The sequence below is a fragment of the Mugil cephalus genome, chromosome 9 (genome assembly GCF_022458985.1).
Source record: "Mugil cephalus isolate CIBA_MC_2020 chromosome 9, CIBA_Mcephalus_1.1, whole genome shotgun sequence".
NCBI lineage: Eukaryota > Metazoa > Chordata > Actinopteri > Mugiliformes > Mugilidae > Mugil > Mugil cephalus.
In genome coordinates, this window is record NC_061778.1 from 24,041,270 (window position 1) to 24,063,895 (window position 22,626).

General features: G+C 41.0%; 2 protein-coding genes across 4 annotated transcripts; one reads left to right on the forward strand and one right to left on the reverse strand.

Annotated features, from left to right (window-relative positions):
- Positions 1–579: 579 nt before the first annotated feature.
- Positions 580–16,183, forward strand: vmp1 (vacuole membrane protein 1). 3 transcript variants are annotated; one of them, XM_047593484.1, is made up of 12 exons: positions 580–744; positions 1,350–1,457; positions 1,790–1,922; positions 2,290–2,380; positions 2,943–3,053; positions 9,056–9,223; positions 9,516–9,647; positions 11,188–11,268; positions 11,472–11,588; positions 12,811–12,872; positions 14,394–14,493; positions 15,125–16,183. In XM_047593484.1, exons 2-12 carry the CDS (start codon positions 1,379–1,381, stop codon positions 15,266–15,268), a joined length of 1,218 nt encoding a protein of 405 aa, XP_047449440.1. In that variant the 5' UTR covers positions 580–744; positions 1,350–1,378; the 3' UTR covers positions 15,269–16,183. The 3 variants fall into 3 exon arrangements, with proteins under 3 accessions (XP_047449440.1, XP_047449442.1, XP_047449439.1); XM_047593486.1 differs by having other exon boundaries at positions 741–864; XM_047593483.1 differs by lacking the exon at positions 580–744 and adding an exon at positions 918–1,253.
- On the reverse strand, positions 15,449–22,339 carry tubd1 (tubulin, delta 1). The gene is made up of 8 exons (XM_047593482.1): positions 22,004–22,339; positions 21,774–21,921; positions 21,400–21,616; positions 21,086–21,317; positions 19,751–19,915; positions 19,525–19,653; positions 19,130–19,313; positions 15,449–19,021 (listed from the first exon to the last, which is right to left on the reverse strand). Exons 1-8 carry the CDS (start codon positions 22,152–22,154, stop codon positions 18,916–18,918), a joined length of 1,332 nt encoding a protein of 443 aa, XP_047449438.1. The 5' UTR covers positions 22,155–22,339; the 3' UTR covers positions 15,449–18,915.
- Positions 22,340–22,626: the final 287 nt, after the last annotated feature.

Genomic DNA, 22,626 nt, shown 5'->3' on the forward strand with positions numbered 1-22,626 from the left:
GTGTGTTGCATGGGGAACAGTAAAAAACTTGCAGCAGTAAAGGGTTTGCTGTTGACTTATATTTAATATATAGCTTCAAATAATCTGTGTCTGTGTGTTACTCATGGCCTGCACAGATCTGCAGCAATACATTTTAATGACTCAAACCGTGTAAGAAGTCCTCCAAACATGCTTGCCTAGTTAACATTTGGACAGGCCTTACTAATGGACTAATGGACAGAAAAGCAGTCAGGGAAATGGCAACAATTTTAGGAATTTTCTTAGGATTATTGCAGTGTCATCCATGAACTGTTGACTGCAGCTGAAAATGAACTCATTGACCTTTTAATATAAATATGTTCAATCAATGTGAACTAGAACATTTCCATAAAGAGGTTAAAGATTTTTCCAAACCAAGGTCAATCAATGCACCCTTGTAATGGTATGGTTGGAGTGTTTTAGCTGACACATTTGTTGGCAAATCTGGCGATCTCCAATTGGACCACGAAAGGACGACGACACCGGAAATACGTCTGTACATTAATTTCCCAATAAAAGCATTGTATTCATGAGCGTTTCGTCCATAAATGGAACATAATGCCAGAGTTACATTGTGACTCGCCACCACATTTATATAGTTGATTATTTCCCTATACACCGTCAATATCAAACTTATTTGAAGAAAATTTTAAGCCTGAAACGCCTATGCAGATTTCACTTTAACACGCCTAGCGTGTGTTTCCGGGTGAAGAGGATAGGAAAGAGGTACGACGACTGTCATTCAATTTGAACAAACATCGCTCCGCTTCCACTTTGTACAGCGTTTATTGTCTAATAAACTTAACGTCACCGCGGCAACAAATCGTCTTACACGTGTCTCCTCATGTAAGACGACCCGTTATTGGTTTTAAAAGCCTTATTTTGATGTGAGGATTCCTCACGTCCCTAGCTTAGCCGCTAGTCTGCTGGCTAACCGGTTAGCATGTGGGCTGGGAAGTGGACGCATTTGGCATCATATCTCGTTACACACTGACCTACAGAAAGACGGGGGGGTTCAGCTACTAGTACACGTAAATGTTGTTAGATAGTCGGCGACATCTCCGTGTTATTCTCCTTGTTTTGTGTGATATTGTCACCCTGCCCTCCGTTATTCTTGAACGTCAGCTAGCCGGCGTGTTGTCGAAATGTTGGCAGCAACTGTTATTGCCTAAGAGCTCCTGATAAGGATTTCATGACTGGATTGGCTCCCACACAGTGTCTGTCTTATTCTCCTGGTCAGTAGTAGAGACAGGGACTCTGTGTGGACGCTGCTTGAAACAGAACAACAACAACAACAAAAAGTCAGCTCCTCATCCTCTCTCTTGTCCCAGACTGCGTGACCTGCCAGACGGTGATTGACATGGCAGCCAATGGAGCGAGCTGTGAGCAGCCTCAGAAACGTGCAGGACCTAAAGACAAACAGAACGGCAAGTCAGCAGGTCAGTGCTTGGTAAACTTTTACATTGTGCACTAGTTAAGGTTACCTTCCTATCTTAACCGTCCTTGAAAAGTTGACTGTTCTGTAAACTGTTATCATAATGGATTTTATCTGTCCATGCTCGGCATGCACAGGCCATAAAAACACTCATGCTGGTTCCTTTTAGGACACTTTCAGTTTTCATCTTCGATGTCACAACAGCTTCCTCACAAGCTGAAGACAGAAATAGACTTGTTGATACCATGCATTCACCAGTTGAGCAGCACACAATAATTGATGTATTTCCAAGTACTACAGAGGGTGAGGAGGATTGCACTTCTGTTTGTCTTTCAGACTCGTCGGTGAGAGACAGGCGACAAAGAGATAAGGAGGAGCGTCTGTCTCTTGTGTTGTGGAGGAGGCCTGTTACCACTCTACATTATTTTCTCTTGGAGACCCTCATTAAGCTAAAGGAGTTGACGTTTAAGTAAGCAGTTAAACAGGATTTTCAAGTGTGTCTGCCTCTTAGCGTATCTCTCTTTGGGACATTTGCCCTAGTCTGTGTTAGTTTCATTCGTATTTCTTGAATTATTCACCGGTTGGTGAAGTAGACACAAACCTGTGACTTAAACAATTAGATTTTTTAGATATTTTTTTGTAACAAGCAAATTAACACTACAGTTAGCTCAAAGACCAGTGACTTTACTATCCTACATCATCAGCATCTTTAACCTTTAGTCCACAGCTGCTAGTTTGATATTATTCACCAATCCATACAACCCACTTGATGTCTCTAAGTTTGAATGTTGGGAACCTGTTTTATGATCATTTTGTTTTCTTGCTCTCTCGTTCAGGCTTTGGCAGCGTCGAGGCGTAGTATTCTTATTTTTGGTGTTATGTTTTGTCTTCTCCGCCGCATACTCCACCGAGGGCGCACACCAACAAGTAAGACTCGACTTGATTAGTTCCTTATGTGATGTTAATAATCAACAGCATTACTTCAACACTCGTCTGTTTAAAGGTTAATGATAAGTCACTTTTTGTCCACCTAAAAACCTTCCTGGAAGAAGCTTGTGTGAGGAGATTATGCGGTCTGCCCTGTTGTCAAGTAACCCTTGATCATACAGTCACCCAGCTGACAGTGTTGTTTAGCGCAGTAGTCTGCCATGGTTCAGTTAAAGCACCACTGTGTTTCAGTGTAAAAATAATACTTACCGTAAACCCGCTGTTGGGGAGATAATGATTAATCTATGTACTATAACAACATGACAGCAGCGTATTTAAAGTTTAACATTGAAGACAAGGTTCTGTGATTTGAAGGAATTTGACATTTGGATTACGTTCAAGAAATCGTTCCCAAGCAAAAACAGTGTATTAAATATCAGCATAATACAATAACCATGGGAAAGTGATACTGTAATAAAATTTCTAATTAGTAATTTGCAGTTATATATAATATAGATGATATATTCATCTGGTTTACTTTCTTCATTTTGTTTCCCTGCAGTATGTTCGATACCTTGAGAAGAAGTTCCTGTGGTGTGCCTACTGGGTAGGCCTTGGGATCCTGTCCTCAGTAGGCCTTGGGACTGGTCTCCACACCTTCCTTCTCTATCTGGTAAGAACACAAACGATATAAGAGGGTACACGCACAATTTCTATGTATTCATTAACACTAAAGACGCACAAGCAGTTTACACAGTACTTGGGATGAACAACCTTTAAATACATTCATGGCTTTACGTGGAAAGATTGGGAGCATCAGAGTCCTCTCTGATGTTAAAGTATGTCTGGCAACAATTTGTTGTAGTGGTGCAATAGTAGAATGCAAGTCACTCATTCTGATGACAGTTATCATCAGGGTTTCCCTGTAAAAGTGAGAATAAAGTGCTTAAAAAAACAAGAGAAAAACGGAAACAAGTGCGGGTCTGTAAATTGTGGAGCTGACTAAATTAACTTGAGTATACTGCATGCTATCGCTATTGTTTGAATATAATACAATTTGAGTCAACAACTCAGCAGTTAACCCTATGTAAGTGTACACTCTATAGTGGAAATGAAATCTATGCAAATGTCCTCCTAGGCCAGTTTTTATCAGGCAGGATATTTCCATATTTGAACTCAGCTGAACAATGAATTCAGCTGGTTCACACGTAGCCCAAATCTAAACACTTTATCTTAACAACCGTAGGCCACTTTGCCTTTTGAGTAACTAATCATCTGCTTGTACTCTGAATAGTTCAGGATGTTCTCGGAGTGTCTGCAATGTCAAGACTGTTATTTTAAAATATAGATAACACCATTAGTCATCAACCTTCTACATGTGACAGATCTAAGCGTATTGCTGCAAAACCCTTGCGTGTTGATTCCTTTTGTTGCCAGATGATGGCGTCACGCTCGAAATCTTCTCCCTTTTCAAACTTTTGTCATCCATCTGTTCAACTGTGAAGTTTAATGTCCCCCTGACGGACAGTCATTGAATGACTGAGTCACCGAAATATGTGTCATTTGTCTTAGTTGTGGTAAAAAAGGAGAATTTAGTAAAATGAAGCAGTGGAAGAAATTGTCCACCATAGTTCGCTTTAAGCTGATGACTGTAGGGGTTGTGCAGATGTGGGCCAGCCGAGTCAGATATTTCCATGAGAATGGAACAATGGCAAAAGATGCGACTGTGACCTTCCTGTTTTTCTGAACTGATGCTCACTCAGTTCATTAATTGTTTCCAGCTTTATGTGTTTGCTTGAGTGGGCTTTCTTCTGTCCAGTAGTGTTCTGCCTTTTTCCATACTGTGTGCAGCAATAACACTATAGTAGCTGTGGTTCATACCATATACTGTGTGGGTCAGTGTGACCTCATTCCCTCTCCCCTTTTAAGGGAGGATTTCTGTGCGTCAGTGCGGTCAGTGCGGTCTTCTCCCACATATAAATATAAATATGTACATATATATATATCACTTTACATATATATATATATATATATATATATATATATATATATATATGTATTATTATTATATATATAATTATGGTTATGTATAATATTTATATAGATATATATATATATATATATATGTGTGTGTGTGTATATATACTAATATATATATGTGTGTATGGTAATATATATATATATAGTGTGTGTATGTGTATATATATATATATATATATATGTATGTATATAATATAATATATTATGTTTGTAATATTATATATATGTATGTATATATTATATTATAAGTATGTTAGTATATATATATGTAATGTATATATATATATATATGTATGTATATATATATATGTATGTATGTATAAATATATGTATGTATATATATGATATATATATATGTAATATATATATATGTAATGTATATATATAAAATTATGTATTATATATAGTATTATATATATATATATGTATGTAATATATATATATGTATGTTATATAATATATATATGTATGTATATATATATATATGTATGTATATATATATATATGTATGTATATATATATGTGTATGTGTATATATATATATATGTATGTGTATATATATGTGTGTGTATGTGTATGTATATATATATGTATGTATATATATATGTGTGTGTGTGTGTGTGTGTGTGTGTGTGTATATACAAATTTGGCTTAGGTCAAAGTGGATTTATCTGAAAACTCTTAGAAATTGGTGCAGTTATAACCAGAAGCATTGTGTCTATACAATACACTGGTAATGAGGCTTTCCTAAGATGAAAAAAATTTCTGATTCACATTACACTAGAAAATGCTTTTGTTTGGACAGTTTACTAATTTTGTCTACTTCTGCCATTTATGAGAGCATCGTTCAGTCAGTCCTGCTTTGCTCAGATTAGTATTAGTCTTTTTCTCTGCACGTGTATATAATTGTTGTTTGAACAGATTTGCCAGTTCATTAGGTGAAAACGAGTACATTCTAATATAACAGTCCTGCACTAAATCTTATCTTCATGCAGGTTATGGTATTGACAGGCCCTAACCCTAAATAACAGAAACACTACAGTGTTTAATTCAGGACAGTTAAACAGCATCACAAATTACATCCTCCACTCAATTTAAACAGCATGTTCGAGAGACTGTGTTGGTAGTTCTCAGAGTCTAACGCTTGCCTGAAAAATGGATTCTGCGCACGTTCTTTTTCTTTGTACAATGCGTCTCTGTTACACCTCCTGCCATCTGTCCAAAGCCAGCACTGTCTTCCTCCTTGTCCACGCCAGACATCCTTTATCTTATTTCCCTGTAGTTTATATTCTCTTGCTGGAGCCTCTGCTTTTCCACAACCTTGCCCGTACTTTTCATGCACATGTTTCTTGTTGACAAGTCCCCTAAGGCTCATGTTTAGTCAGGGTGTGGTGTTTAAGAAGTAACTCACCGTATGTCTTTTGATGAGAATGATCTTGTCAAAAGCTAATAACTGACAGTGTCCTCTTTAAGTGACTCTCACTCTATATCCCAATCAGTTTCACTGAGAGAACCACATTGTCAGGCATTCTTAAATACCTGTGTCTGTCTCACAAAATTTCAAGCCTCCTCCACATTGTTCGATAATGACATAAGTCTGTTGGCTCATGAGAAAGCAGTATTTCCCATTCATTTCAGAGTGCACGACTCATTGTTGATGCATACTTTACACAGTAAACTCATGTTTTAAGAAAAATACAGTTTGAAATTACCTCAGGCCTGAAGCAATAATAGGTTGCCCCATAGAGAGAATGAGGTCATTGTGCTCCCAGGCAATGAGATTCACTCACCAGTATGATGTTATGATTCACCATGATGTTTCAGAGGCCATTGCCCAGTATTTAAGTGCTCAGTCTTTTAGCCAGTTAGACAGATTCAGCAGTCTTTTAAGGGCTTTTTCAATTTAAGACAATGATGTTGATCAACTACTTTGTCATTTCATGGCACTGTCCATCCATTTAGATGACTACCAATGAGAGCTTTAGTTTGACTGACCCCGTGCACAAAATTGAACCTTATTTAACCCAATACAAGGTATTTTTAAAATGTATGGTTGGAGTCCCACATAATCTGCTGTGGCTGTTCATGGTCCTCAGAGGGTGAATCATAACCTTTTTTGGCAACAAAGAGGAATCACGCCCTCAATCTATGTGTCAAAATTTCACCGCAGCTTTCTGTGAAGTTTGCTGAGCTCATTCATGCAGTTTAGGGGATGAATAACTATAGAACCCTTCGTGTTGCACTGCATGCCTTATGACTTCACATACACTGCTTGGTCAAAAAAAGAAGTCGCCACCTCAATTTAACTTAGCAAATAGGTGCGAGTCTCCTATTGGATAATTACCGTATGGGTGATAATCTTTCAGGTGGCAACAAGTTGAGTAGTAGAACTCTGGGCTATGTTTAACAGTGAAAGTAAGAGCGTTTCCACATGTACAATGTGATGGGAACTCAAGGGAGTGGGAATAAACAGCTGTGTAGTCTTAAGAAAACCACTAATCAATGAGGGTAACGGGGAAAAGGCTTCAATTTGCTAGGGAGCATAAAGAGACTCTGGAGCAAAGGAAGAAGGTCATGTGGTCTGATGAATCCAGATTTACTCTCTTCCAGAGTGATGGGGCATCAGGGCAGAGGTCAAACTTTCCCATCATCAGTACAAGACCTTGGTGAAAAATAATTGCAACACTAGATGAAAATAAATCTTGTGTGTTTGCAGAATGATGCCTGAAAGAGAGAGCAAAATTTATCCACCTAACTGATCAGTCGGCAAACAAAGAGGATCCATTGAGGGTCACTGTATTCCCTTTCAGATGACTGAATAAGAATAGAATTTTAAAGTCTGAATCACAGCTTAGTTTTTCCTTTCCTGACTTGTTGTATAATGAGGGGCTTTATGTTATGAAATATTAAGTTGATTGCAAAGAGAGCGTGTTGTGTAAGCTACAGAAGCTTTTTGTGTGCTCATACCGAGTGTGGGGAGTGGAGCAGATGCAGTCAACGCACTAATTGTCTGCTGTCCATCTACTGTCAGCATTCCTGCATCACCTTAAAGAGGCATAATGGATTAGCTGTGCTGTCGGTACAGGTGGGCCAACGGTTACTGGGGCCAGGTGGCTCTGCCTGAACAGACATCCTTAATGGTGATACATGATGACATACCTACCTGTCAGAGAGAACCAGTGAATCAGCTACTTCTTGGTGTTAAACACACAAACTGTGTTTAAACTCACAATAACAGGCTGATTTATAACGACACTGAACGAGGGAAGACTAAATATGAGAAAACAACACTTATTCAAATAAGCCACAGGCTTCAAATAGACCAAAGATAAACTGAAAAAAAAACCCAACAACTTTGTAACTGTCATGGAGGTATTTGTTTTTTTTAGTCTGGGTGTTCCTGCTTTTTTTTTTCTTGGCTACCAAACTAATAAAAAACTAATAGTAACGCACATGATGAACACTAACCGGTTGCTTTATTAGGGGAACCCTGCCAGTACTGGGTTGGCCCATTTTTGAGTTTGCTCCCTATTTTACAGCTGCACAAGTTATATATATCCCACTCCTTCACAGCCCAAAATTTATTGGATTGAGATCGGAGGTTATTTGAGTGCAGAGAACTCAGCGTCATGTTCAAGAAACCGGCTTCAGATGATTTTAGCTTTGTGACGTGGGACCATCAGAGGATGGGTTAGATGTGGTCATAAAAGATGGACATGGTCAGCAACAGCACTAGGGTAGACTGTGGTATTTAAACGATACTAAACTGATACTAAGAGGTTCAACGTGTGCCACCAGCACCAGCACCAGCAGCAGCAGCAGCAGCAGCAGCAATGTGAACTGCTCATTTAAAGCAGAATGGAGCCATGATTTCAGTTTTGTTAATGCTAAATTCAGACCCTACCATCTGAATCATTTTGCCAGTCTCCCATTGGTCAATTTTGATGAGCCCTCACCAACTGTAGCCCCAGTTTCTATGTTGCTAGCTGACAGTGTGGTCTTCTACTGCTGTAGTCTTGCTCTTCAAGGTTATACCTGTTCAGAGATGTACTTCTCTGTACCTCAGTCATAGCACATGGTTATTTTAGTTACTGTAGCTTTTCTAACAGCTTCAAACCATTCTGGTCATTCTCCTCTGACTTCTGGCATCAGCAAAGCATTTTTGCCTAGAGAACTGCTCCTCACTGGATGTTTTCTCTTCTTCAGACTATTCCAGTTGATCCCAGTAGATCAGCAGTGTCTTAAAATACTCATAGCAGACTGTCTGGCACCAACAACCATGCCACGTTCAAAGTCCCTTAAATCACCTTTCTTCCTCAATCTGACGCTCTACTTGAACAAGGCCTAACCTTGTCGCTGTGCCTAAATGCATTAAGAGGTTGTCATGTGATTGACAGATTAGAGATGTGATGGGTATTGAGCTCTCAAACGAGTATGCCTAATGAGTGAAAAATGTGAAATATTTCACATGACAGTGCAAATTGATGATAGATGGTGGATACATGAGCTCAACGCATGTAAAACTCATGTAAGCTATAGTATTTGCCACATTGAAAATCATGTGTAGGGTTGATTGTTCACGGCACACGCTGTCATCGTGGGTTTCACTATATCTCATCCCTCTCTCTTTCTCAGGGCCCTCACATAGCATCCGTTACCCTGGCAGCGTACGAGTGCGGGTCCACAGACTTCCCCGAGCCTCCCTACCCGGACCAGATTGTCTGTCCTCAAGGTGGAGAGGCGGACGGAAGCATCTCTCTCTTCTCAATCATGTCAAAGGTCCGCCTGGAGGCCTGCATGTGGGTGAGTAGTAGCTTTAATGAGGACTCCACACAGTGACCCACACACAAAAATGACGAGAATGCTCGGCAGTGCCGGGAGTTGGTGGCATCGTGTCACCTGGCAATCGGTCCAAGAATTTAAATGTGCCTGCCAGGCTGAAAAACAGTTCGTGCATTATTCATTACTATTCATGGAGGGAATCGTATGGGTCAAAACTCAAAAAGTTCTTTGTGCCACGTGTCGTCATCTGTGTTCTGTCGGAGGAAGCGAGGTTGCGAATGCGGTCATGTAACATTTTGTCGTGTATGTTCAGGGTGCAGGCACTGCCATCGGAGAGCTGCCTCCTTATTTCATGGCCAGAGCAGCTCGTCAGTCAGGAGCTGATCCAGATGATGAGGACTATGAAGAATTTGAGGAGATGCTTGAACAAGCTGAGGATGCTCAGGTTAGAGCTATACACACTTAACCATTTCATAAGAACTCTTGGGTGATTAAATATAGTCGTAAAAGGGTTATTTTTTCCCCCCAAAATCTGTCATATTAGGTACAACCACTGGAACACCTTCTAAAACACCACTGAGTTTAGGTTGACTATTAAAGTATCTCTTCCTCCATCTCGACATAGTTGGTTATACCACCCGATCAATATGAAATGCTTTGATTTTATTTGGTCTCATTTTCATAATATACGACCAACCACAGAGTCACTATTGGGTGATTGGTCTTAAAGCGGCATGTGACTTCAGTGAAGCCCCTCCCTCCGTGCACTTCCAGTAAAGCTGTCTGTTCATGGGTGAGTCACCCTGAGCACAGCTCCCTCTTTAATCATCCCTCAGGCTTCGCCTCCTTCCCTCCTTCCTCCCTCCATCTCTCTTTACACCGGCCTCTAATTTGAATGACAGACAGCTCTGTCAGGAACCGAGTTCACATGACCGGAGACAGCTGAGATCAGATGCTGAATCAGCAGAGCTGAAATTAGAGAAACTGTGTACATTGTCTCCATCACCTCTTCTCACTTCACTAGTTTTCAGCTGGAGAGGCTGAGGATGCCAGTTTTCATCATGGGATTGGTCTCGGGATCTATACACTTCTGTATGTGTCATAGCTCTAAGCAACAACCACATGGCGAGTCAGAAGCACTTTTGTTGAGACTTGATCAGCACATGGTAGTTATGGAAATGAAGGCCAAAAAAAAAAAAAAGAGTAATACACATCCTTAAAAACATGTAGTGATATATTTAATTGTATGATCAAAGTAGTTATCACTCCCAATAAGGATCATAATAAATTGAAATACACTTGCAGAATGACAGATTGAAACTGACATGAAAACTCATGAGATATTGAGAGACTGAAAACGTCAGTGTGGTATGAGACATTTCCGATACCTTCATGAGAAAAACAAAATTATAATTAACAAAAAAATCAAACACAAAAATCACCTCAGACTACGGTTAAATGGAAAATCACTTAAAAAAAAAAAAAACATTGATAAGATGCCAGTTGTAACTGCCGCTTAATCTCCTTCCTGTATCGTCTGTGACCTTCACCGTGCAACCACAGACGTTTCAGCCCCGCAGGGATGGAGATAGAATCTAAAGCAAAAGATCCTCTTTTATACCACAAAGGTTTTAGATGACATGCCATCAATTTCACCAAACCAAGAAAAAAAATCCTGTAGGGCTCAGAAATAGCAGGTATTTTACCGCAGCACCCTTCCCAAGGCTCTTGTTCCTTATAACAACATTGCAGAGAGCACCACTGTTCAAAAACCACACATTTGCAGGAAGCACGGTGTGATTATTTTGAGAAAAGAAGGACAGATTGGTTCTTCAGAGATGTAAAATCTGTGATGCAGGGCAGTGTAACAGAATTTGAAAACAATGGTTGGGTTATGATAAGTCAAACTGTACCTGAAAATACCCATATATTTACAGTCATATCTGGTTTTAAGTTTTATTTTTTCTGTTTGTAAATTTTTACAGGACTTTGTCACGAGAGCCAAACTGGGAGTCCAGCATATGGTGCAGAAAGTAGGATTCTTTGGGATCTTGGCTTGTGCCTCAGTAAGTCAAAATCCTTAAAACATTCCTGATATAGTGTTAAGTGTTTTCCAAGTTTTTGACAAATCTATTAAAGGAAATCCATATGTCTCCAAATACATAGCTGAAACAAAGGCAACTGGACTCAACAAGCTCAGTCGCCTTAGTTTAAGCTTTGTATTTGGATGTACCATGACATTCACATTAAGAATATGATTTCATTTCAGATTCCAAACCCTCTCTTCGACCTGGCGGGAATAACCTGCGGCCATTTTCTGGTTCCCTTCTGGACCTTCTTTGGAGCGACTCTGATTGGGAAAGCCATCATCAAGATGCACATACAGGTTTGTAGTCTTCAGAAAAGCTCTCTAAATGGCGGTTAAAACCATATAATCCATCCACCTCTAATGCCACGCGAGGTGTTTCCATTTTTTGACACCAACTGTGAAGACACACGCCCACATACTTGCAACATCTTCAAGTGTGATTCATCTTTGGTTTCATTTCCTCACAATTCACGGTGTCATGATGTATGTCAGATATCTACTCTGAAGAAAAAGGCAACGTAGTGCTGAGTGATAAACTGAACAATCACCACAACCACAGAACGTGAGGGAAAGGTCGACACTACTGCTTAGATCATCAGCTCGGGGACTATGAGAAACTCCTAATTGTGCACTTATGGTTAACTCTTTGTGACGGGGGCCCTGCTCCTTTGGGGATCCCTTGCCCTTATTTGAGCTTTGGTATGAGTCCAGACCACTTAACCATTCTCAAGATGAAAGGAGGGACGCTGTTGAGAAGGCTTTAGAGTTGAGATTTTTTAAAATGTACTAGATCAAGAAAAAAGTTAATTACCTCTGGTATTGTTGAGTCTGCCACACCAATGACTAATATAAACCTAGGCTGAGAGGGGTTGTCTGTGTCTGAGCGTGAGTCGTCTTGAAGTATCCATCTCTGGTGGTACCAGCCAGTGATCTCACTCCGGGACCTTTGAACAAAGAGGGTTGTGAAGCAGCAGGGGATGTAGAGTGGACATTAGATCTTAGAGGAAACCGAGCAGACTGTAAGAGATCTAGGGAGGGGGGGGGGGGACGCTTTGTTCTTCCCCCCCCCCCATTTCTGTACCTTGAACCTCTCGGACATCACATGTCACATCCTGTCTGATTTTGTCCAGGGGGCCATGTGTCACGCTTTTTAAAGCTGATCAGGACCGGAGAAGTATATTGTGGTTTTGGCCCCCACCCGCCCACCCACTCCTCCGCTTTGGTGCTTTGCAAACCACACAAAGCCCCTCGCAGCCCAAAACTAAGCTTGGGGCCGGGTTTGAGCTTTGCAATTGGTCTCTGTGAACAGTGGCAGATGTGGCCTCAATTTCCCGCAGCTGGGCAACTAAAATTAAGAATGAAAATGAATGTGTCTTTTTGACTTTTCTGGAGCCACGTTCACGGTTTGCTCCTAAAGCACTTTTGTCTGTGAATCTTTTTCGGTGTGGTGTGTGTCTGCCGTTGTATTAAGCTGAGTGAATTTTAAAGCTTATTAATCTCTCTCTCGGTTTTTCCTCAGAAACTGTTCGTTATCATCACCTTCAGCAAGCACATAGTGGAGCAAATGGTGTCACTCATCGGGTAAGTGTTTTTGTACTCACATTTTCACATGCGTTTTGACCGCTGATCGAGGATCCTGTATGAATAAACGCTTTCACTGCGGGGGCGTACGAACACGCGTTTTTGCATTTTTCCGCACAAAGGTATTTCTCTAACCCCTCCCCCCCCGCCCCACGTCCGATCCATCTCTTCATCATTGGTGGTCAGGCGTGTGAGGTCCCATCTGAACATGCTGATCTGACTCACAGTTCAGCTTTGACTGAAAGAATTGCGCACTGAGACAGGAAGCACAACCGTAGACATTGCAACAGTTCCTTTGACTGTTTAACTGATCTCAAAAAAAAAATTCATTCACAAGAATTTGAATATACCCTTTGCCTGCGTTGTAAGATTAAGATGTAAGTAAAACATTTCTATGAAGGCCAGCAACAGTTTAGTCATTTATGATTGCCAGAAATTTAATAAACTGAATAATTTCAGAACATCCACTATTTTTTTAATAATCTATTTGATATTAAATCTTCACTCATGTACGATAGTAACTAACCACATTCAACCTATTATTTGTCATCAAGCTTCTTTCCCATGATGTTGGGAGGACTCTCAGTGACTCGCTATGATGTGTGGTGCTTCAGTGCTGATACAGGATGTTCTGAATGCTCTGTCTATTCATGTGTTCTAACATGTAAAGTGGGAGAAATGACAAAAATGAGTCAGTCACATCTAGTTAGATTTATTTGACATCAGCAATTACCCGGTACCCATGTGGTGTTTGTTATCTGCCATGTTTTTGCTTAGTCTAGACAACATGTTTATGTCCTGACCAGGGACAGAATTGAATTTATGCAGTGGGAAGGCAGTGTCTGAGTGTCTACAGCAGCCTGCAGTATATTATTCTTTTCATGGTAATGATAAGGTTAACATCATGTAGAGATTTCCTTCGAACTGTGCCACGCTCTGACTTAAATAATACACGAATGCCGCTCTGTGACGCGAATTGTGAAACTGGTTTTCTATATGACTGGTGAGTTTACACACACCTCCTAATAAGGACAAAAGCACACCCAGATTAGTTATCTTTCCACGCAGAAGCCAGCAGTGGTGGTAAAGGTGATGACATCATGTCGACTCACTTCCTGATTGAAGAGGCTGACACAGAGTCCTATAGAGAGCTAAACAGTATAAAAGGAGAACAGAGGAGTTTGTGCTTCATTCCTCTCTGCTGCCTGCTCCTGCTCACAGTAACAATTAGAGGAGGTGGCAGCTCCAAGATAGGCCCACATCTTGGATGGGACCTTCAGCCTCTGTCTCGTGGATGCTGGTTGACCGGTGGATCAGTTTGTAGTGTTGAGGGAGAGAGAGGAGCTCATGAGCAGCTTTTTTTTGAAGCTCTAACAGGGGCTCAGTGTTCAGGATATTAAGCATCGTGTTGAAGTTTTGAGCTCTGCCTCTAAGGAAGGGTGCTTAAAAGGTAAGTGACTAAATGTTCTTTTTTTTCTTTTCTTTTCTTTTTTTTTTCTTTTTGTGCTGCTCTGCGGTCAGGTCTGTTCCAAAAGTAGGACCATCTCTCCAGAAGCCCTTCAGTCATTACCTGGAAACACAGAGGAACAAGCTGCACCACGCTGGAGGAAGTGCACCAGCGGTAAGTAGATTTTATCTAACACCCTTCTCAGGTGACCGCCTTTCTTCTCTCGCTAACATTACCATGTATTTATAGAATTAACTTGTATAATGGAGAGCTTGTTTATCCACCTGTAGACTTCAAATCATCAAATCAAGGGCCAGAAAATTTCACTTTACATAAGTCTGTGGAGCAGTGCTTACATAACGATAAAATATCAGCATCTTTAGATTTATTCCTTTTTTAAATATTATTTTATTGGTAAATAGCAACTGTGTTGATTATTGCTTAAAGTAGGTTAGAAAGTGTTACAATTTAAGCATTTTTATTCTGAATTGTGTGGAATTTTACAGTTTACTGTAATAATTGGTGCTCTCTAGTGGACAAACTATGTAATTATCATATTACCTTATAAAGATTTTTTTGGCAGTTCTGTACTGAAATGTTTTATTTGTCCAGAGAAGCTTTTATTGGTGTAGATCTAGTTTTTATAGTTCAGATCGATGAATGGCTGCTAAATCACAGCCTGCAAATGGAGAAAGTCTTTTTATCTAATGGTGTCTTGTCATACTTGGATTTGTGTCTTCATAAAACTCATTTCTGCCGTTTTCTCGTATGGGGGTAATTAACGGCAATTTGGGGTTTTTTCCAGGATGAGAACTGGCTGTCGTGGGTGTTTGAGAAGGTGGTGCTGGTCATGGTCGCCTACTTTGTCATTTCCATCGTCAACTCCATGGCTCAGAGCTACGCCAAGCGGCTGCAGCAGCTGAGGCACTCGGAGGAGAAAACCAAGTGATGGCGATACAGAGCGGTACAGACATCCAAGTGACTGTGTTTCTGCTGCCGCTGAGAGCCCTCCGTTCAGCCTCAGCCGGTCACAACTCTGAACAACAAACCTCACCCTCATCCCATCTCAACGAGGCTGGACGCTCAGAAGAACCAGGCATTGTTCGTCGGTGTGCGAGTGTGTGTTTTCGAGGGTGTATGTGCTGTCTACTTGTTTCCCCCCTCCCTTCAGGTTTTGTAGTTCTTCCTCTCATCTCACTCTGTAGGTTTGTGTCTAGAGTGACTGGCTCTACTGCTGATCTTAACATGTTACTTAAACGTTAAATTAACCCATTCATTGACCTCAGAAGTAAAGCAGCGGTTTGGTGGTAACTGCTGTGTAAGGGCAGTGCCCATCAGATGCTATGCCTTATGCAAGACGGGAAGATCCGGCTTCCCTTGAATATAGCTCTTGACTTAATGACTTGATTTTTATTTAATTTTGTAACATTTCTGTATGGATGGATCTTGATTTGTTTGTACAGTGTGCTGCCAAGATTACTGCTATGGATGGTGTTTTCTTTTCAGGGTTAAATTGTCCTCACGTTTTCGTCCTCTTAAGACAGTAAGACCAATTTGTCGTCTTTTGTTTCTGGAGTTTAAAATGTCGGAGAAAAAAAAGCAATATCAACTTAAAACAACAGTGTGGTATTGATGGTTTGCACATTGTGTAAATATCTTAATATCTTTTTTGAGGGTATGCTCAGATGTATTTCTATTCAGACGGTCTGTGTGGACATTAGTCAACTTGAACCAAAACACAAAAGAAAAGATGATATCATTTGTAAAGTGACATTGTACTCTCGGCTAACTAGTCCCATTTCTATTCTGTACATTTAGGGTGAAACTTGGATCAAATCATATATAAAACGTGGAAATCATTGCACTTGTTTCCAAGTCTGAGTCTGTCATTTGTTTTGTACTCTCTTCTAAGTTCTCGTCCTGAAAGGCTTTGTTGTAACCCTGTGACGTTAAACCGTAGAGATCTTTCTTTATTTCCTCTTAGAAATTACCATCTTTAAGGTAAGTGAACAGCTCAGCCCGCATGTATCTTCATGTTTCTGCTTTCTACTAATTCTTAGGAGGATCACATTATGTCCTGGCTCTCAGTTGGTCTGTGCTGACTCCCACACCGTTTCTGCGTGGGAGATATGTCTTGCCTAAATCACGCTCTGTAGATTCTGGTTCACCCCGCCTCATGGATAAGATTGGCCCCCATGCTCCCATCCCGTCAGCTAGCTTATCAGACTGGTGTTGGCTGGTCAATTTATACGGCAACAGCGGTCTGTAAGCTGGCTGAAGCTGTGGGCCTTCAGCGTTTCAGTGCAGCACGTCAAGACTGACTGCACTTCAGCTGGTCCTCTGGTGTCGGCCCGTCTTCAGTGATTTTCTTGCCACCCCACCTCTATTGTGTAAAAGCTATAATCAATAAAGAGTTGAAACCAATGTTAAATGATGCTCTTGCCACTTTTATTTGTGCAGTTCTGCTTCTCAGAATTATCAAAGAATTGCCGTTAATGTATGTTTGCATTTCAAAGCTATAATGGTTCATATGCTCTCACCGCGAGGAGTTTCTAGTCACATCACCAGATCGTATCAGAGGGAGTCATTCAGTTGTAGAAGTTTTTCTTTTGTGGCCATTTCAGACCTGCCAACCACGGCAAAATATTTTGAGTGCTACTTGTCTCGTGCGGCTTTTTTTTTTGCAAACTTTTCCAACTACTTTGCTTTACACACAGTTACTTTCCCATTCACTAGCTGAAAATCGGTTATAAAATAAAAATATAAAAAATACATATTTTTGATTTAAATCTTTATTAAAGTAAATATGGACATTTTAAACATTTTTTTTTTTTCATATAACATGTCCTTCTAAGTGATGTACATTCTGTACTGAATCAGCGATGGCCTTTCAGTGGAACACAAAAATACTTTCAAAACATATAAAAATGCTGTTAACAAACCAAGGTAAATTATTTCAGTATTTTTATTTATTTTATTTTTTTTATTTTGACCTGATATCAAATATAATGTGCAATGCACTATCTGGGCAACATAAAATTCAAAAGTTGCACTTGATTACATGCTTATAAAAGCTCATAGCCACAAGTTAACACCACTGAATTATTTAATTAAAATTGTAATAATTTATTTTGTGTAATGAAATAGATATTTTTTATTTTCAAGAATGTGATAATTCCATTGGCTTACAGCACAGAGGCACACATCACAGGCCTAATTCATATTTCATATAAGCTCCCTGGTGGCTTACGTGACATGATATTATTTCACATCATAATTGCACACTGTGCAAAATGCATGATGTGGGATCTTTGATGGTTGCAGGTATGGCCACTGATATTTTTTCTTATATTTTTCCAAATACTGGGGGACGTGGACCCTCTGCTTTTTAAAAGTCCTGCTGCTGTCCCTCCCTGTCATCCTTGTCTGCCATAGTGGCAGGGTTGTTGCTATAAGATTTGTCTTTAAACAAGAAGAAATAATCCCATCCCTCCTTATATACAGGCCCACTCTGATTCCTAACCTTAAAATAAGAGAAACACAGTGTGGAAAGTAATTTAGTACTTTTACTCGTAATCATACAGTACCACTACAATCTTGGTACTTTATTCACACACACACACCGCAGGCAGAGCGGGGCGGGGTTAACGCTATAGGTTCGGCAGACTTGTTATTCTCTGCCACTCTACGATGACTGGTTGAAACTGCTTCACCACCACACTGCTGCATCGTGCTGTCACACAGGAGTATCGCACCTGCACATTTCTAACAGCACTCAGAGATGTCAGCAGCTTTTTGAGTAGTTTCAAGAGGTGGACCGTACCAGCGTATTTTCATGTCAAATTGAGTACCTGCTACGCAAGATGCGTACAGGTTGGCAGGTCTGCCATTTATTTGATAGCTGCAAGTGGAGAGAGACGGGAGGTAATGGGGAGAGAGTTATGTGGTTTGTTTGATCAAAATCACTGTCATAGTTGCCTTTTTACTTCAATAAGAAAAAAATATAAAGTCATGATCAACTTCTGCTTCATGTGAGGTGGGGGTCAGGATAAAGAAACCAAGCAAGTTGTTTGTGGCCCCGAGGGGGAAAAAATGTCAAAGGGGGAGGGCTTTTGGTTTTGTATAGCTTTTGTAATACTCATGAAGCATTTTTATTAATTTTAGACCTAAAATAGATTAGAACTAAAAATAATCCATTAAAATAAAGAAAAATTGTAATATACTAAAACAGATGTTTCTCATTCACACATTGTTCCGTGTCTTGCCACCGAAGCATGTAGGTGGGGTGGCGAATCGAACGACTAACCCCGAAATAAATGAATAAGCCGCTCTACTTCCTGAATACAGTCATCATAGCCCCAACCCTTTCCCCTGGGGTTTCTCTACACTGACTGTGTAACAGTGAAACCTCTGGTTATGAAATTGGCTCTGTTCTTTCCACTCCAGGTGCCAGACAAACTCAAGGGATATGAAAAATTCCTTTTTTTGAGCCAACTTTAAAACAAATTCTATTTACATTTTAAGCATCCGCATTATCCAACATGAAGGTGCGTTCTCTTATTTACATAAAGTCCAAGGTGGTGGTGTTTCTCACTGCTAGCACAGTTGACTGTAGCTGGAGATGACCTGCTCTAGAGACGTAAAGCTGTCCAAGAAGTCCTCCTCTGAGATGCCGTATTTAATGTACTGATGGATGTAGGCTCTGCAACAGGAAACGTGTGATGCTCAATATACAATGTAAACCGCATTCATAGAAATAGTCCCTGAAACAAGAACAACAATCAGAGTGTGGGTGAAGGGACTGACTCACCTGGAAGCAAACATGTTCCAGGCTTTTCCCACCATGTCATCCAGAGGTCTGAGCAGGGCCTGACTGTTGCTGACCAGCGTAGCAGACTTCTCATACTTGTTGAAGGGGACTGGGGATTTCCACAAGCTGAAAGCTTCTCCTGATGACAGCCAGGAAGTGTAGAGGGCTGGGTCCTCAAAACCACCTGTGGATTAAAAAATAAATAAATAAATAAATTAAAAAAAAAAAAAAAATAAATATATATATATATATATATATATATATATATATATATATTTGCTTACTTGTTCTGTGCAATATGAAAGGTTTCAATATATGTGTTGTTTCAAAGAGAACATCTTGTCATAGATGTATCAGGTAAAATAAATAACTATAGTAATATCTTTCTCTCTCACCTGTCTCTGTGCTGTAGACATCTTTCCCTCTCAGCACGAGCAGGTTGGCTAGAGACGTGTTGAAGCCGCCTCCCGTCAGAGTCCTGATCTGCCCAGAGCCAGCATGTGGACGCACCTGCCAGTCTATACCTAACACAAGACAAACAAAGGAAATCAAACCCTTAATAAACACTGTAATCTTGATATCTCAAGACTAAACTACAGATCAGTTTTTGACTAAACTTGCCTTCCTCCATCCTGGAGTTGGAGATGAGCATCTGTCGTAGGTGTTTGAGGAGCCCTGGCCAGCTGAACGTGCTGTAGGCTATGGAGGAACTGGGCATCTGAGGGATGGTGCACACACTGAGCAGCTTGTACTCTGGGTGGCAAGCAAGAGCACTCACCAACTCACCTGAGAGATGTTAGAGAATAAAGCTGAAGACAGGCCGGGTAGTGAGGACACGGAAGGCTGGATGTGGGAAAGTTCGACCCAGTCGGTTTGTTTGGTGTGGCTTAATGATTTTTAACTCTGGTCCAGGAGACACCTACTATAGCAACAACTATCTTGAAGGTGGATCTCAATACGTTTGTAGATCTTTAAACACCGATAAGGCATCACAATATGGCCACCTTCATAACATTGTGTAGGTCTCTCATGTGCCTCTGAAACAGTTGTGACTCATCAGAGAATGGACATGGGTCTTCTGAGGGTGTCCTGTGGTGTCTGGTAACAGAGTGTTGTTAGTGGGGGCCTTTGGGTGCTATGGGTTAGCAAGTATTCCAGCCTATTAACACATACAAGCGTCCAAGCTACAGTGAGTAGCAGTTATAGTCATATTCATTAATATGATGACGGTGATGACTGAAAATGTGCAAACAGTGACCAAAGTTGCAACACAATCCACAGTCATGACAATCCCGTTTTTAGGTTAACGCGATATAAAATCATGCCGCAATCACACTGGTTGTTGAAATAAATTTACACCTCTATTACATCTTCTGAGACCTGGTTTGGAACTTTAGAATCAAATTATTACATTTGTAATAAACAGGCAGATTTAATCTGCCAATTCAGTTTTGACTTCTATCCCCAAAAAGTTTCAACATCATTCACACCTTGAGCCTCCAGGCTCCCACTGACAATAGCTTCCTCAGAGCTCCATTCGTAGAGTATGTAGCCGAGGCACACAGTCCCCCGTCTTAACGGCAGGTAAGTACCCAGCCATTATGGAAATAGCGGTACCAGTTTCTGGTCAAGTAAGCTTCTGGTGGGTGGTACCCACAGAGTTTTCCTATTTAAACGTCAACTTTCTACAAGTCTCTCGGAGCTGAAGAAGCTACTCGAATGAGTGGTGAAACGTCTTCAAGAAAATTCTAGAAGACCAGTTGCCCTTAATTGGATTACCCTGACCTGGATGACTGAGAACCTTCACAGACATTTGTGATAAAGGTCTCACAAGTTACTTGTGCTTTTTGATGACTGACTTTATGATCTGTAGTTGGACATATTTACAGTTTGTTTCCGTCTCTTCTTTTCCAGTAATCTTTCTAGTGATGAAGCGCTGAGGAAAACCTTTCTCACCCAGGGGGTTTCTGCTGTACGCTCCGTGGGAGTCAGCGGTGAGCGCGGGCTGCAGGATACCGCCCAGCTGGTGGGCGATGACCCTGTTGATGTCGCTGAAGGAGATGTGCTTGATGTTGAGCAGCTGACTGCAGATCTTGTGCACCGTGTCATTCTCGTGCACCAGGATGGCGTCTGACAGCTGGTAGAGGTGAGCCAGTGTCAGCACAGAGTTGTAGTTCTGGACGATCACCTGGAAGGACAGGGAAGAGGTAGCACCTCACTTCACAACTGTGAAACCTGTTGAAGGTAAGTCAGGTGATCAGTCTCCATACCTCCCCAGTGCCGTACGGCCAGGTGAGGTGGTTGAGGATGAAGGATGATGGGTAGATGTCTCGGAGACACTGTGTAATGTAGGTACCGACCCCTGACCCCGTTCCCCCTGCTACGCTCATCATGGCAATGAGCCCAGCTAGTCTGTCACAGCGCTCCACCTCCCGCCTCACCAGCTCCTCCACCGCCTCTCTGTGACGAGGCCCGTGGACACAGTACCTTGATAGACACGAGAAGGACAACATCAGGTGTTAGCCCCAACTTCCCGTGATGTCTCTGGAGATGTCCTACAAGTCAACAGATCCATCTTGGCTCTTCATTTGGAATTGATCGTTATAGAAAGAGAGGTCATCCACCAGTTTATTTTTTTTCTTACCCATTGGCCCAGTTATTTCCAGATCCCTGCTTCTGGCTGAAGTGTGACTTTTCTCCATACCTCCACCTGCCAGTCTTTGCAGCCTTGGTCATACTGTGATTGATCACTTTGGGCTCCATGTCTATCAGCACCGCCCTGGCCACAAGGTCTGACATACACAGAGACGCTGCAAGTAAAACACGTGTGCAAAAGATATCGAACTTATTTAGAACAGGAGGAAGTGCTTTTACCTCCCTGTGTGGTTTGGTGGAAGAACCTCTCACAGCTGGCGGTGCTGTAGGTTTTCCTCTGTCCCTCCTGAGCATCGCTACAGATGATGTCAAACAGCTCCTGTCCCACCTGGTTACCGCACTGTCCCAGCTGGACGGTCACCACAGACATGCTCCACCTCACACAAGGATGGACAGCTTTCTGATCACAGTGGACCAGTACTCACTGACGGATCCATCGATGAAGTTGAGCTGTAAAAGTAAAGTTACATGACCGTGAGAGCTGTCGGTACTTTGTTGTGGGTAGAAGCGGCGCTCGACGCGGGCGCCACAAGTTAGAAAGGCACTTCCGGTTAAAACCGTCAAATGTTTCAAAATAAAATTCCCAAATAAACATCCCCTGCCTTCAATGTTTGTTGGTCCCTACATTTAATATTTCTAATTTCGCATGATTGACATACACATGAAACCAAATAATGTAGTGTGTAAATATGCATTTATGTATAGTATTTGTCGACATGATCACGACTGCATGCTCTATTACCAGACTAACTATAAGCGTCACATAAGCAAATAAGCATCACAAATTAAATTTAATTAAATTTAAAAACTTATTCATATGCATATTATTCTGATTATTGTTC

Excerpts from the sequence above, each read along its gene's own strand:
- vmp1 (XM_047593483.1), top strand. The coding sequence starts at position 1,211 with ATGACTGGATTGGCTCCCACACAGTGTCTGTCTTATTCTCCTG. Across the intron at positions 1,254-1,349 it reads GTGTCTGTCTTATTCTCCTG|ACTGCGTGACCTGCCAGACG; the intron begins GTCAGTAGTAGA and ends CTCTTGTCCCAG. Across the intron at positions 14,494-15,124 it reads CTGGAGGAAGTGCACCAGCG|GATGAGAACTGGCTGTCGTG; the intron begins GTAAGTAGATTT and ends GGTTTTTTCCAG.
- tubd1 (XM_047593482.1), bottom strand. The coding sequence starts at position 22,154 with ATGTCTGTGGTGACCGTCCAGCTGGGACAGTGCGGTAACCAGGTGGGA. Across the intron at positions 21,617-21,773 it reads GGAAATAACTGGGCCAATGG|GTACTGTGTCCACGGGCCTC; the intron begins GTAAGAAAAAAA and ends GTGTCTATCAAG. Across the intron at positions 21,318-21,399 it reads GGCCGTACGGCACTGGGGAG|GTGATCGTCCAGAACTACAA; the intron begins GTATGGAGACTG and ends CTGTCCTTCCAG.